At 40.1% G+C, this 17,071-nt stretch overlaps 1 protein-coding gene across 3 annotated transcripts in view; it reads right to left on the bottom strand.

Annotated features, from left to right (window-relative positions):
* Window positions 1–6,799: 6,799 nt before the first annotated feature.
* The window catches only part of PPHLN1 (periphilin 1), a gene marked incomplete at both ends in the record, with an annotated part of 61,394 nt that continues 51,122 nt past the window's right edge, over window positions 6,800–17,071 (bottom strand). For all 3 annotated transcript variants that reach the window (XM_082011993.1, XM_082011994.1, XM_082011991.1), the window contains one exon: window positions 6,800–7,009. In XM_082011993.1, the coding sequence (XP_081868119.1) occupies window positions 6,800–7,009 (210 nt within the window). The remainder of the gene's footprint in view (window positions 7,010–17,071) is intronic.

Raw genomic sequence — 17,071 nt, 5'->3', positions numbered from 1 at the left:
ACTAATGTACATATTGTACAGTTAAAATTTTAAAAGCTGAATATTTTTATATCCCTGAATTTGAAGAAGTTTGTTACAGTATCAAACTAGATTTGTTAGGGGTTTAACAGCAGCATTATGGATGAAATATTGCTTGTATTTTAGTCAGGGGTTTTAAGTTGAAAAAGTACTGAAAAATGTTTAGTGCAAAACAGCTTAATTTTGTCTACTAGATATTAAAAGCTCTGTATGCATGGTGGGGCTATGTAAATACTCTCTAAACTATGGCCCTCTTAATCTTGCAAGTGTTATTTATGGGTCAAGCAAAATGTAAACTATATAAATGTAAAAGCCACACAAGCCTGGAATATATCAGTACAACAAATATGCAACTCCTGTGGATGTGGATTTTTTTTTTATTATTATTATTATTGTTCCTTTCCCAAAAATAGTTTCTGGAGTACACAGAGGAGGAGAGATGCTGGGTGGTTCTAGAAGGCCATCTGGCAAAAAACTATAAAGTAAGGGGGTAATCTCAAAAGTTGCCTTGAACTCGTATGTGGAGCAGGAGCTATTTTAAGTTATAATAAACTTCCAATGTTTTAAATAAAGGGCGGAAATTTATTACTTGAATTAACAGTGGCACCCACCAATTAAGATAATGCTAAAGCCATTGGCTTTCTGACCACCTGAAGAAAGGTAATTAATGAAATAACAGATGCTTACCAAAAAAGCCTGGCAAATTGAACTAAGCTTGTCATTCTGGAGGATGGAGAAGTTTTGGAATAAAAGCAGCTAGAAGGGGGGGGATGGACACATGGGTATTGGCTTACACCAAAGAAAAAGAAGCTATTGCTAAGGTTAAATCCAACTAGCAGTTACTTGCTTGTATTTTTCAGGGTAAAATAAGCAAAAGATCCTTTACTCCCAGAGGTGGTATTCACCATATAAGTCACTTTTCTAGTACAAACAAGCCTTGTGTACATGAAAGCTGATCAAAGTGGTATCATGCTCCATGGCTCGGGCCAATGGGCGGCTCGTGGGAGGCTTCCAGCTGGCGGGCTGCCGGGGTGGCGGCTTAGGCACTATGTGCTTTCCTAGCAGCCAAGCGCCTGTTGTGCTTCAGTGTCTTACAACAGGACTTAGGGACTCGAGGAGAGACGCTAACTTGCTCAAAACAGTGATTGGGGCCTTCTGTTCTTACCCGCATTTCCAAATGTGGGGAACCGGGAGCCTCAGAAATGAAATGCTCGCTCCGCTTGCTGCTGCTGTGCCCTTATGGAGCAAATCACTCTCATGGAGAAACATCTCCACCAGTTCTGATCTTACACCATCTCCTGAGGCACAGCATGTACTCAGAGTACATGTACTCTCCCAAAGTGCAATGTCTTTCGGAGTATCAGATGATAAACATTCTCAACAGATTGTTAGTTGCTTCTTAGGATTTTTTTAATTTAAAAAATCCCAAATTAGTCGACACAGATCTCACTAAATGACACGCTCTAATGTCATTTACTACCTTCAGAGTTAACTTTCACATTGCCTCCCTCTAAGCCTCAAAATAAATGAGTTGAAAGATGTCTCTCTTCCCCATGCCCTTATACAAAACCCAAGGACAACTCAGGGCTACTGGTGTCATTGCTGGGGCACTGTGTCCTCTCTGCTCCTGCAGGGGCTCTGGGGACTTCGAAAGGAGTGATGTAAGTAACAACGCTCCCCCCCCTCCCACCATCACCGTTTATATTGTTATTTTCCAGCTGGAAGCTCTGGCAGCGGATGGAGGACTTTCCTTCTCCTCCATTTTACCCCGAAAACGACTGGGAGGCACGTTTGTCCGTGCAAGGGGGTAAGAAACTTCCGGTACGTAGTGCTGCTCTCCGCTACGCGGCAGCGATTCGCCCAGCCCGGGGCAGGAGCTGTGAGCTGTTCTGCCCGGCGAGCAGCCGAGGAAGGCAGGCGGGCTCTGCCGAGCGCGCTGCCTGGGGCAGCCGGGCTCCGGCAATGTTGCCTTCCCGTGGCTGAGCAGCTTGTTCAGAGCTCCTGTAGATACCGCTGCTCTGAGGCACGTAACATCTCCCTTACCTGTGCTAGAGGCTGCAGGACCGCGAGTAATTATTCCGAGCGTTAGAGAACATTTAGCTTTTTTTGCTGAGGTATGGGCTGCTAAGAGACGCTCATGTCAGGGAAAGGGTAACAGGTAATGTAAGCAGACTTAATGAAAGAGGGGCTAGGTTGTATTTCTATCCACTTTAAAAATTATACACCAAGTTTAAAGATGGCTATACAACTTGAGTTTTTTCAGCTTGACGTACAAGATTTCTCCATTATTTTTGATCACTTCTTAGGAGCAATTGATTTTGACCCTTCTAATTGACCCTTCTACCTTACATATAATAAGAAAGAATGGTATGTAATATAGCGTCTGCTACCAGCACAAGACTCATACAGTCACCAAAGCTGTAAGTTCTGTTTTGTGTTATTAGAAGTAGGACCTGTATTCCAAGGGCAGCTTCTACCCTGGTAGGTACCTAAGCACCACCCAGCCGCTCACTCACTCCCCTCCAGCAGGATGGGGGAAGAGAATCAGAAGGGTAAAAGTCAGAAAACTCATGGGTTGAGAAAAAGACGGTTTAGTAAATAAAACAAAACAAAACAAATAATCCCAAATGATAGAAAAAAACCCAGTTTTCTCCACTAGCCAACAATATCCAGCCCGCCCTTGAGCCATAGCAGCCCTGGCAAACTAAACCCCCGGCCCTGATTTTCTTGCCAAAGCGTAGCACCACTGTACCAGCTACTATGAAGAAAATTAACTCTTATCCCAGCCAAACCCAGTACAACCTCCATGACAGTGGGAAATAGTAGGGCAACAGATTATCCTCATCCTCATCAAAAGAGGAAAGCTTGCACACAGGCAGGGTCAGAAGGAACCAGTCCTCCTCTGATACGTGGCATTGGCTCCCGTTGTATCCGTAGTGGTTTTGTTGCTGACTTTCACCCTAACCACTTACATTGTCGCTCAAAGCTGCCAACTCACCCAGTGAGGTTACAGATCTGTTCAGAACCACTCCAGCCTCAGCAGGTAGCACTGAATTTCCACACTCCTTTCCTTCCTTTTCCATTTTTATTCTTTTAATGGTATCTGCACATGAATGAGCACTAGGAGTAAGGGTTTTTTTAGGAACTCTTAAGGTGACGCAGAAAAAAGTTCCTCCAGTACAGCATCTCGCTCCTTCTGCCAGTGCTCTTCCCATCCCCTTCCAGGAGCCCATCGAGGCTGTCCAGACCAAGGACAACTTTTTACACCAACTGTATTTTTTACATCCAAAGTAGATGTTTGTTTCTACAGGAAGCAAGACTAACAGCCATGTTTTTTGCTTAAGTTAAGGGATTGGCACATCAACAGAAAACATACATCACAAAAGGCTGAATGTGAACATTCAACATGATGACAAGTATTAAATGGAAAATCAATTACCTATCACTCATGAACGTGAATTAAACGTTTCACAGAAATAGCACTTATAAAAAACTCAAAAGGCTCCTTAATTCCTAAGTAAAATTTAATCCATTTGAACAAAAAAGCCTGATTAAGCTAAGGACAACCTAACAAACTTTTGAAAAATCTTACTAACCTATTAGCTAATCTGAAAACCCCAATAATATTGCCTGACGCGTCAGGCTCAAAGAGTTACAGTAAATGGGGTTACATCAGGCTGGTGGCCAGTCACCAGTGGGGTTCCCCAGAGCTCAATTTTAGGGCCAGTGATACAGACACAGGAGTCAAATATACACTAAGTTTGCCGACAATACTAAACCTGGAGGAGCTGTAGACTCCCTCGACGGTAGAGAGGCCTGGCAGAGAGATCTGGACGGCAGAGAGCTGGGCAATCGCTAACAGGATGAAGTTTAACAAGAGCAAGTGCTGGATTCTCCACCTGGGATGGGCTAATCCTGGTTATATGTACAAACTGGGAGACAAGAGGCTGGAGAGCAGCCCCGTGGAAAGAGATCTAGAGGTTTGGGTTGACGGCAAGTTGAATGTGAGTCAACAGTGTGCCCCATTAGCAGAAAGGGCCAACTATGTCCTGGGGTGCATCAAGCACAGCATTAACTAGGTGGTCGAGGGAGGTTATTGTCCCACTCCACACTGCACTGGTGTGGCCCCAACCTCGAGTACTGTGTGCAGTTTTGGGCGCCTCAATATAAGGAGGACATCAGACTGCTAAAGTGTGTCCAGAGGAGGGCAACCAAGACGGTAAAAGGTCTCGAGGGCAAGACTTAGGAGGAGCGGCTGAGGTCACTTGGCTTGTTCAGCCTGGAGAAGAGAAAGTTGAGGGGTGACCTCATCGCAGCCTACAACTTCCGCAAGGGGGGCAGCAGAAGAGGAGGAGGTGCTGATCTCCTCTCTCTGGTGACCAGCAACAGGACACAAGGAAATGTAATGAAGCTGTGTCAGAGGAAGTTCAGATTGGACATTAGAAAAAGATTCTTCACCGAGAGGGTGGTCGGTCACTGGAACAGGCTCCCCAGGGAACTGGTCACGGCACCAAGACTGTCAGAATTCAAGGAGCATCCGGATGACACCCTTAGTCACATGGTTTAGTCTCAGGTAGTCCTGCGAGGAGCAGGGATTTGGACTCGATAATCCTTATGAGTCCTTTCCAACTCGATATTCTATGATTCTATGATTGTAAGTTTGGGTCTTACTTTACAGAAAAACACTGGAAAAATCAGATAATTTTAGCATAATAAATTTAATGAGGCTTCTAACAAAGGAGATTCCTAACAAACTGTACAGTAAATAATGGATATTTTAAATCAAAAATATATTAAACATGATTTCAGTATTTTTTTCATCAGCATTTCTAACCCAAAGCAGAAACTCTGATGTAACACCCTAAAGGCTTTCAGTCCTGTAGGCAAGTAGTGAAGCGCTGTAGCTACACTTTTTCCTCAGAGAAGACTGTGCCTGTGGTTTCATGACTGATCTCCGTAAACCAGGTTGCTGCCAGAAGTGGCAGGTCAGGTCTAGCTACTGTGCCACAACAGGTTGCCTCTCTTCCCCTCTCTCCCTCCCCAAATTAGCATTCCATAGGATCTGTGAGCCGATTCCCACTCACGGTGCAGCCCACACAATCCCAGGTACCAACAAGGTAAGTTGCAGGTCATCTCCTTTGAGTAACGTGAACTCTTAGAAACCAACAAAAGCCAACTGCAAAACCACACCCTACTGACATTAAAAATAATCAGGCATCTCAGGAATCTGATGCAATACATATTTAATATTCCGTATCAAGATTTGCATGTGTAAGATGCTGTGATACATACAGTACCTTGTACATGCAAAATCATTGCTATTTAATTTACTTTTCTACACAGTATTCTGATGAAATCTGAGAAGGTATCTTGACAAGGGGGCTGAATCCACTCACTTTTTAATTTAAAAATACTGTGGACTTTGGAAACCATGAACTTCAGTGATTAGTCCTTTTACAGAGTTTCACGTGTTTCTAAATGCAAATGTATACAAAATAATCATGCTTATACTTACCTCTGTGTGATTATGACTCAAATTATCCCTTTCCTAAAACCTTCATAAAAACCAGCACCTTATTAAATGTAAAGCTTTACATAATCCAATAGTCAGGATACCACCAATGAGTCCTAAATATTTTTAATCTCCAAAAAGTAATCACGCAGCACTGGCAGCTTCTTGCCTCTCTGCAACCACTGTTCCCCAACTACAAGTCACTCTATCAAGTCAAAATTGGCTCCAGACATTACACAGAAACAGCTAGGTTTGAAATGATGACACATTTGGAGCCTTGGGGATCAACTTCATGTTATACCTAATCCAAAGCAACTTGGGAGTTACTAAGGAGACAGTCCTGCTTGCTTTCCTTGCCCCACCTTGCCACCCCAAATTCCTGCTCCTTCTTGATGCTGGAAATAAAGATTACACACAGCCTCCTAATTGTTAAAACTGATGGATGAAATGTGGTGAGAAAGTGTAAAGGGGGAGAGGGAAGAGAGCAGTAGATGGGACCTTTCCCTGCTCAGTGGCTGCCTGCTATTACTCTCTGTAAGGTGTAGTCAAAAACATAACAAAGGAAACGTTTAGTAGCAAATAGTAACAAAAAAATGGAATTAATCCTACATAATACTGCTTACTAGTAATGACTCATGACATGAAAAACACCAAAATTGAAAAGGCATTTGCAGAACCTGCAATTAGAACAAAAATACAGCACTTCTACCAAGTAGTTAGAGTTGCTCTGGCAATCAGAGACTAGAGATAATCCCTAATGTAATTTCACAGAATGAATCTGAAGTTTAAAATTAAACTATAATAAATAATTTAAATCATAGTTAGGAACAATTTTGCAAGTCTTCCCTTCCTATAGTATATATGAAAACAGGACATATTTCTGCATAAATTGAGGAATGAAGAGCTGCTGCTTGTTATTTTAATAAAAAATACAGTGTTTGAAGTCACACTTATAAACATCAAAACATAAGTGTACATACATCGGACTGAACATTTTTTCCTAGGTAACTGTGTAAATGTTTCAAAAATAGTTTGTTACTTTACAGCATTTTTGCAAAGAACATCCTTTCAAAGGAATATATGTCAACAAGTACAGGTAGGAAGAATACAATTGTGGAGACCACAGTGAACAAGATATAGCCACCCAAGCTATAAGGAGCACAGGCCTTGGGTTCAAATCTCCAACAAGATCTCCTCTTTTGCCGCAAAAAGCAGATTTATGTATTATGGCATAAATAACACAGAGGATCTAAAAGCGTATTTTTGTCCTTAGTATGAGCCCTCTTTGAAGGATTCTGATAGATCTTGATTGGCAGCATCGTACTGAGCAATGAAATGTTTGAGTTCTTCAATGCATCGCTCACCTATTTCATGCAAATTCTGCCTCAGGGCAAATTGAATGGATGTCTCTAATGAAGGATCTTTATCAATCAGCATCTTCACTACCATGCCAAAGGTTTCACAGTCTTGTCTGTAGACCTAGAAACAACACATTTTAGAAAATAAATAAATGCAAGACTCTCTACATTAGCACACCAACAGCTCTCACTGATTTAGGTGCTACTGCAGATCAAATCAAACAAAGAATATTGGATTTAACACGAGTCTCAACTGTAAGACATACTTGCCTTTTCCTCTCTTCTGACCTGTGCTAATACAAACGTAACTAGTTCAGAACTATCTGGATACAAGAAATAACTCTTATTGGAAGAAATGCCTTAAAAAGAGAGATTAAGTTCCTCTTGCAGCAATATTTAATAAATAATGGCAGATCAAGGTGCAAATGTTAAACCAGATTTTCATTGCAATTGTATGTAAAATTAACCGTGGCACGCCAGCAATCTCAATCTTTATACAAAGCAACAACAACGTGGTCTGCAATATTTCCTCCTACTTTAAATACAAGTTACATTTAAATAATTTCACCAAACCATGTTTGATTGTTGCGTATCTGTTTCTCGTGGAAGTCCTTAACAAATATGACTTGAATCAGTTTAACTGCATTGGTGATTCAACCACTAAGGATAAGAGAAATCCAGGCAGCGGTTTACATGAACCCATCTGATCATCTACTGCAGGGAATGAGGAGTTTGCAAGTAACTTCTCATTATCACTGCAATTGGTTTTCAAACAAACATCTGACTATTGTCTTAGGCACTTTTCAAAGTGAGTCAGTGGCTTTACAAATTTTCTTTTTTTCCCCAAATTCCAGCTAAGGTTATTAATCTAAACACCCACTAAAAAGGTACTTTTTGAATTGTCAAATTCTTCCAACTGCCAGATGCAGTTAATTTTCACACTTCTCTGGCCAATTTCCATTTACAATTCTGTTTAAAGCCAATACACTGGCTTTTTGAATGAAGAAAAGTACATTTTTTTAGGAGAAAAAAAAGCTGAAACATTGATATTCCTCAAAGTATGATTACCTTTTAGGATTGTGCGCTTGTGTCAGAACTTGTTTTTTACAGAGATGTGTGACCCTTTCCTCCCACATTTATATATATTGTGGACACAAATGATACAACTGTATATAAGCAATTCCCCATTAATAAAAAAGGAAGAAAAAAACAAACACCCACCCCCACAGCCAAACACCACCATGCTGTTTTATTCATAAGGACCAGTCCAAGGGCAGCTCAAGCATATTCATGTCAGAGGAGCAGAAAAAAACCCCACAACATTCTGCACACAAATTAAACTATTCACAGAAACACAATGATTTAACATGATACCTTTAATAAAGACAGTTCTCAAATGTTTGATGCTATATTATATAGTAATATTTTAAAACAAGACACTTTTCAAACACTGGTTGGCAAATAAAAGAAAACCTTTTGGAAGAAACTCATTTTCAACAGACATCAAGAAGTCAAAAAGAAGAGTGCAGCCCGAAACAAACTGAAGCGAAACATCTGAAGTGTGGAAACGGTGCGCACATGGCCTTTTTACTGAAAGGGGGGTTGTTTCCTGCTTTGTGTGTAAGAGATCAGCACGAAACCCAGACTCTCAAAGTTCATGTTCCATAGCAAGTAAAACATGGTACTTGCTGAGACAACTTAAAACAGAGCAAATTTGGGTTTCTTTTTTTCTGACTCTTTTCAAGGAAAAAGCTCAGGAAGAATTGCTGTCTCTGATTAGCCATATGACAGACAGATGGTATTTCACTTTGGATAACTTGTGCCTTTCAAGTACTTGCAGCATGCTTGCTAGCACCTCCACAGATTCTGAAAGGTTTTTTTTCCTCCCTGGAGCCATTATGTTTTTGGGGAAATTGTTCCAAACTTTTTTTTTTCCTTCCCTCTAGTCTATTTGTCCTATTTTATCATCTTTGAAGTGGTCAGACCAAGGATGTGTCAATGATCTTCCACAGGTAAACGAACCTGGTAACTGTCAGTTTGCAGAGGATGCTGTGCAACACCGGTACAAGTGAAACCCTGACCCTAATAGAGAACACAGACACATCACCCCGTCTTCTACCCAGGAAGGCACCCAGAGCTACAACTGAAGGAAATGCTCTACTTTTAATTGGTCTTCAAATTAATGGCAAATAGTGCTATCTGCTATTTCTCTCACACACCACAAAGAGCTAACCCAGATGAAATTCTCTGACCCTTAGCAAAGAAATATTAGCTCCATCTAAGCATATCTTTCTTCAAAACTTCCACAAAAGAAGACCTGGAGAGGAATCAAGAAAGCCATCGTTGTCACGGCGTTTGGAGTCAGAAGTCACTTTGCTGTCACAACAATCTGGAACTGAACACCTTCATACACGATATGAAAATTTTCAATACTTTCTGACAAAAGACTTTAAAAAAAAAATAGAACTGACCTAAAACAGGGGAAGAGGGCGAAGGCGGAGCAGGAAGGCAGTTCTAACAACAGAAAACAAAGGAAACAGCTCAGCTCCTCTAACAACAATTGAGCAATTTTCCCTCAACAAGCTTTCTACCCCAGCTGCTAATTCTGATCCTCCTGGTGCAATCTGCCTCCTTCTCAATTGTGCTGATAAACCTATTTGTATAGCTGCAACCCAAATTGCATCACCGAGTTGATCCCTTTTAAAATTACTTCTCCCCCAATTAATGTGCTTCAGTCATTCAATTCTAAAACCAGATGCATCAGCACAACTGAACGAACTGTGAGCCACAGTCATGAAGTGGAAATAACTTCAAAAACCAGTTTATATCTGAAGCCAGTGCATGACTACCAATGCTCAGAGAGACATTACTATGCTTTGCTGAAGGGAGTAGAAGTGATCAATTACAAGAATATAAATTACAGAAGAATATTAATTACATCTTAATCAACTACTTCAAAAAACACAATCAACTATTTGAAAAAAATATGAAAGCACTCAAAGCTTTTGGAAAAAAAAAAAAAAAAAAGGATGGTGGCATGGCATATTAAAATCCATCTTCTCCACAGAAGAGGTGGCAGCTATTTCTGGAAAACAAGCAGAGAATGGGATGTTTACGGAAGAAAGAAAACTGCAGAAAAGACTCCAAACAAGAAAAAAAGCTCTCTGTTGCAGAATAATACTGGAAGAACTTGTGACCCAACAAGGTTTGAAAATATTCCTGTGTTTAAAATTCCAGCTGATACTGATTTTGAGCTCAGACCGTGGAAAGCTCATCTGTAAACATCTGGAACTAAAAACTGAAAATGATTCCATGTGTGGGGAAAGAAGAAATAACGTTTTTATATTGAAAAACAAGAAAGGGAATGATACCAATGACATGATTATTCTGTCTGATATACATGTCAGGTAATCTTGAAAACAGCTAAAGCCATAGGGTGATCATTTAGCAAGGCCATAGCATACTTTTATTCTCTGACCTAAGCTACAGCACCAGCATAATGGAAAGAATGTGTAACGCTTTAGTAAGCAGATGAAGGAGAAGCAGAAACAGCTGTTCTACTCCCAAATATAAATTTATATATAAAAATATATATTTATATATTTATTTATTTTATATACACGCACACAAAAAATATATATATAGCCTTGATTTTCCTACAAATGAGAAGTCTATAAGCTGAATTCAGGTTCTGGTCGAAGAGTTTTCCAAAATCAGCACATCTGGCATCTGTGAGGTCAGAGGATCACAAATACACCTACTTCTATATTATCCTCATAGCATTTTAGCTCTTTTTATTCTTACATGATAATAGTATAGAAGCTCTGGCTGAGATCAACTCTCCACTGTGCTCATCTCTGTATCAGCACTTAGGCTTTGTCTACATGCAAATGTAAAGGTGTGATACACCTGCAACATGTTAGTGAACACTCATATTTGGAAAACTAAACCAACATTTGCTCTTAGGACTGTTTAAATATACCTAATAGACATTTACTTCCAGATCTAGCTAAAGCAATAGAGGTGTTGGTCCCCCAGGTTGGAGGTGATCAAGCCCTAGAACTCACCAGGCAGAATGAAACTTTTGAGAACTTCCTAATCTGCGTCTGTCCAAAGTTTTCACAGTTAACCTCAAAGCGCCATCACAGTGACTTGAAAGAGATGAAGCATACTACACATTCTTTTCTTCCAGCTCAGCTTTGGGACATTAACCTCTGATGGGGGAGAAAGAGGGGCAGAAGCAAGCATGAGGGAACTGCTCATGTCTTAGATTGCTATATTCCTCCTGCAATGATCATCTAAAAATGGTCGTGGCTTAAACCAAAGAAAACCTAGTGAATGGCTCAGCTGATTGGTGGAAAACACCATCACCAAAACTTTGTTGTACATCTGAACTCTGTCCATGGATGAAACGATACCTAGCTAGGGAGTATCTTGATGGTATGTGTACTACTCACTGACAAAATCTGCATCATTTCCTTTCTCTGCCTAGCACAGCCCCATGTTTTTCTCCAAAATCGTTCTGGAGCCCCTCCATGCCTTTTGCCTAACAGTTGTTGGACAACATAAATAGTAATGAGAACAAAACCTAGAACATAAGATGTCCTCCCCTGCAAGTGACTACAGTCTGCCGATGAGTCAGAAACGTTGTCATTTTGGTCTCAAAGTCTTCCATACCTGGCAAAAAAGCAGCTTCATTTCAACAGTGAGAGTAGACACAATATTCAAAGGGGATAAGGCCAGGAAAACTAGAGAAGTTAAAATGGAAATATTTGCAACCTTTATTTTAACCCACAGTGGCTTCCCCAGCATAGCTCTATAGTCTGTGCCAAGAAAGGCTTTTTAACTTCTCAAGGCAATTCAGAACAGCTAAAACTACAGCTTCTGCTCTAAGCAGCCTTTGAAGAAGAGGGAAATAAGAGAAATTCCCTGATAATTGGAAAGACCCTCAGGAAGACTAGTCCTACCAGGCAACAAGTTAGCCTCTGTATCTCCCACATCCACAGCTGGTAGAAAGTACAACCAAGTAACAAATGGGAGACGCAAATTTCTCCTCTCCACCTCAAAAAGCACTCAGCTGAACCTTCACTTCTCACTTCTGGGAGAACTGTTCTAATGAATGTGCTTTATTTTATATAATGGTAGACAACACTATCTTCTTGAATGAATATGACTTTTTTAATGCTCTTGGCTTTATGTACATGTAAAAGTGTAGGAGTAGGAATACCTTCTTGAGTAGGAATCAAGAGACTTGGCATGCCAAGTCTCAAGCAGCTTTATGCAAAAGATGGACAAAGTAATTTCAATGCAGAAGGTGGTACTTCTGCTCACAAACATAAGCAGGACCACCAGGCATGAGGAGGACCATAGATGTGACAATTTAGTAAGCTAAATTGATGCCCATTATTTAATCTGTAATTTCCAATCCATTGCTCTTTTTCATCACAATCTTTCCTGCATTTTTGAGTATTCTTATCATTCCATACATTTACAGATTCATCTAATGCCCTCTCACCTCCACCAGCATTACTGCTTCCCTGCAACACAACGCAACTCTGGGCTCTCGGCGCAGCTCTGCACCACACATATACAGCCCACCATCAGTGCTTGTGAGTCAGTCCTAATCTTCAGAGATGCCTGTTCTCAGCTCTTCATCCAGAAGGCCAAAGACCCTCAAGGCTCAGTTCACACAGGGAAAGGAGTCGGGTTGTGGCTCAGAAACCACGTTAAACAGCCTGCAACCCTTAGATACTAACTAACCCTTGAGAAGATCCAACATGCCCAGCAATCACAATCTTGTATCTGTGATTCATGCAAGTATTCATTTAATATATTATCTTTCAGAAGACAGAAACTTTTCATTTACTAAGGGCACAATTCCCACAAATATCAAATACCCCATGCAAGGAGGAAAGCAGCAACATGCTCGCTAGTAGTTGTTCGATTTCTGACAAAGGCAGAGCTTGAACTTGCAGAGCACAAATATAGCACAAGTTTGGAAGCCATACCACATCCCCTCCAGACACCCCATTAATCAAAAAGCCAACCGCCTGAAATCTTTCTTGCTTCAATGATGCCCCAGGGCTCCTCCGCACCAGACAGAGGTAACAGCTTTTGTTCCCCCAGCTAAACCACGATAGCCAGGTTTGTATAGGCTTCTGGTAGTTTAAGCCAGCTTCTTATTTCCCCTCCTCAGCAGGCCTAAAATAAGCCTGACAAAGTACTCTTCTGTTAACACAGCCACATCTATGCCAGGTTTTCTGGCATGGGTAGACAGACTATGAGATAGAATTTTTCTTGTACTCCCAAACTAAGAGATATGCTAAAAGATTTTATAATGTAGACCTAGCTCTAAGCTGATGCCATATGCAGTAAGATTTTGCATTATAATTGTGCATGTAAGCTCTAGCAAATTGGGAAACTACTGTACATCCAATGACTTCAGTGTTGTTGGTATCGAAGTATTTTCCTTGCCAAAGACAGTTTTTAAAAGGAATTATTACCTCTCCCCAAATCACTACTTCTTGATTTATTTACATACTATCTTGGATTTTTCTCACTCATGGAAATTAAGACTTTATTAACCTTTATTTACTCTCCTCAAGTACAATAAACTAATCCTCCACTGAAAGGGTACAGAGAAATTTTCATTACTGCAGTGGCAATGTAATTGTACTGCTATGTTTATGAGAACAATATATAAATTTATAGCTCCACAGTGTAAAGAATGCTCAAAACTGTCATTAAACCACTTGCAGACAATTCCCATGATCAAGACATTTAAAATTGGTTTTCAACTGAGATGAACTATTTTTCATGGTTACAAAAAGCTCAATTAACGTACAACAAATTTAATATTTGTTATTTATACAATAAAAATTTATACAATTTTAAATTATAAAATATCAACAAGTTTATTCTTTTCTTAAAAATGCACTAAGAATTTTGCCTTCAATCTATGTAATAATTTCTACACCCATTAATCAATGTGTTTATAGACCAATTAGCTATTCATTGAAATGCAAATTGCGGGAAACAAGTAATTTAAGCTACTATGTAATAATGCACAATTTCATGTTAATTTGCTACTTACTGAAGATATGCAAAATATTAAAGTTATTTGCACTTAAATGCATTTTTGCCTCCCTTTCCATTGAAAGTTTCAAGCACCTGGTTTAATAATCAGCTTTCAGAATGCAAGCCCACCATTTTCAGCATCTAACTACCTGACTGAAAGGTCTGCTGGAGGTCCCTCATGTGGAACAGATGCTGATACAACCATCATTTTGAAAAGAAGCGTGAATTTCGATGTGAACTCTGCGTTCCCCTTAAGGACTGGGACTGCAACGCGGGGGGCGGCGTGTGAGCGCAGCGCGGCAGCGACGGGCGCTGGGAGCCGGCCCCTGGGAGAGGCAGCTGAGACCACCCGGCTCTCAACTCTCCAGCAGCCGGTCGCTCCTCCCTGCACAGGGCTCCTCCACACAGGGCCACCGTGTTTCTGTTCGGCTGATCTACAGCATCTTGCTTCAAGGACGCAGCATCTCCTGCCTGCATTTTTATTTATTCCTTTGATTAAACTAATTTGAAAGAGGAAGATACAGTCTAAAACAATGCCACTGCAAGGCTTCCTGCTCCATTTTGAAGCAGAACTCCACTACGAAAAGAGATGAAAAGTGCTCTATAAAATTGGGGGGGTGGGTGTATGTGGCTATAGTAACAAAAACTCTGCTGAATTTACACAAAGTTTTAGGCTGAAAACCCTGAAGAGTTGGCTTGGGCCCAGATACACAACTCTGGTCTTTTCCATGCTGTGTAAATACACTGGGAAGAAAACATGCAGGCCAAATTATTTCCTTACATGAAACCATTGTCTACAGTTTAAGCTCAAGACATCATCTGGATACTCCTTTGCTTCAAATCATTCCCCTGGTGACACCTCTGCAATTACAGTGAGGTCACGGCGTTTGCACGGGGTGGAGTCCATTGCAGCTCACGGGGAGCCTATGACTGTCTTGGGCGTGCAATGACTGCAGGAGTGCCCGAACAAAGCCACGCTGCCTTGTCTTCAGCACGTCAGCCTCAACTTCCGATGACTGCTGTTGTGCAGGGCTCTGCCCCTCAGTAATAACACTTGAAATCACCATCTCTGTAGAGGAGTGCCATCCCTCCTCAACTCTTCTTCCCTTCACCATCCAAACAAAATTTACACTTTCCTGTGCATTTACTCAATGCTTATATCAATCTAAAGATGGAACATAGAGCTTTTGTACGAGTCTGTTGAGCAGAGCCAAAAATAATGAAAATAAATAAAAAGGAATTAAGAAGACAAATCCTCAACAATGGTAGTGCTTATAGGTCCAGTTACACAAGGCTACAGCTGCAGTTACACAGCAAGACTATAGCAGACCAAAGCTATATAGTTCTGACCAATTATAGCAAAAGGCAACTGAGTTGGTGCCATTTAGAAATCTGAAGAGAACTATTGAACTGTCCTAACTCTATTAAGTCAAAGTGAACAGGGAAAGAGTCATATCCAAAGTGCTCAGCACAGTAAAAGAATAAACCTTAAACTGCTCTGACTTGTACTGCCTGGTAATTAAGTTAGTACCTCGGAAAGTTCAGCAATAGTTTCATTTATGAAAACTTACATTATCCAAATAGTTCCCCATTGCCTTAAAATTACTACAAATAAGTTTTCAATATGAAGCAAGAAGTTTACTTAAAATATATTGCTAGGAAATCCATGTATTTACTTTAATAATTTTTAATACTACAGTGGAAGAACTTAAATGAATGTTTAAATGAACAAGAATTGATACACTACAAAAATGTACATGATGATACACTTAATTTAATGTTACATTTTGGCAAGAGCAAGTGCATTATTACTTCTTCAAGAAATGTCTTGTGCAGTCAAGCAGAAGTAGCTCCCATGTGGGAGAGCATGGACTATTATGTTACGTGGTTTTACTGGAGATAATTCTTTGCTAAACCAATCAGACCACATAATAACAGCATTCTAACACCAACTACAGGCCCTTGGAGACCAGTTTGTGTGTGGCCTAGATTTCATAGGCTTCTTTACAACAGATGTGTTGGATGAGGGTAGTGTTACTTCACATACTAACTTGTGTGTTCCTTAGGTAAAACAGCAGCATTGGTTAAGTTCTACCTCTCACATATTCTTCTTACAGAATGCATGTGCCTTCTGCAAGCAGATGATAAATCTGAATTCAAATAATCCATAGCCATTACAATTCATCAGTTCCTAAACCTAACTAGAAGTACTGATAATCTCTTAAAAGATTTATCGACACCTTTTCAGCTCACATGTAAGACAATCCAGCTACATGTTTAAGAATGTCTCGCTACAAACAACTGTGCAGCTAAGTCAGAAATTGTCTGAAAGAACAACAATTTAGATATCCATTAATTTCCTTTTGTTCTTCACTGATCTTCAAGTCTAGAAACTGCATTTTCATAGGACCATAAATGAAAACAAAATCCTAAAATCTCTCCCCTCTGACGGATGCTGAAAAAATCCCATTGCTTGAAATGCACCAGTTCAGGATTAAACAGGAAATAATCAGCTTTATGCCAAAGGAAGGACCTCACCCTGCAACTTTTTATTTATAAAATTCTGAATTGATGGAAAGCTATTTCCTAAATCTGCTCCATGGTAAACTTATTGCTCCATCCAAAACAGGAAGGGTGAAGTTTATCTACAAAAGACTCTGCCTATGTTAAATCTCTTGTTAAAAATGCTTTAATAGCTTTCATTTATGTCCACTGACCATAAAGGAAAGCGATATTCATTTAAACTTCATCAGAATGGGCCGTATATTAATGGCAACAATTACATGACAAACCAATCATCTTTGTTGTAAAAACACAAATTTGTTGTAAAAACACACAAATATTTTTGTCCAGAAAGAAGAGTAGTTTAAAATCCAAATACACAGAGTGTGTTGCAGTCAAAATCAGCAATTGTACATGAGCTTTTACCAAAAAGTGACTTGTGGTGATTTATTTTTCTCTCGACAAAAGTCTTCACCTTTCAATTTCAACAAATATCCTCAGCTACAAATATTCTCAGATTCAACATTCTGCATTTTTTTTGTGTTAACAGGCAAGACAGAATTTTATCCTGAGGTATGGATCACCTATATTTTCAATGGCACAA

This window comes from Phaethon aethereus, assembly GCF_964289735.1.
Source record: "Phaethon aethereus genome assembly, chromosome: 1".
NCBI classification, from domain to species: domain Eukaryota; kingdom Metazoa; phylum Chordata; class Aves; order Phaethontiformes; family Phaethontidae; genus Phaethon; species Phaethon aethereus.
This window is presented reverse-complemented; position numbering and strand designations above follow the sequence as displayed.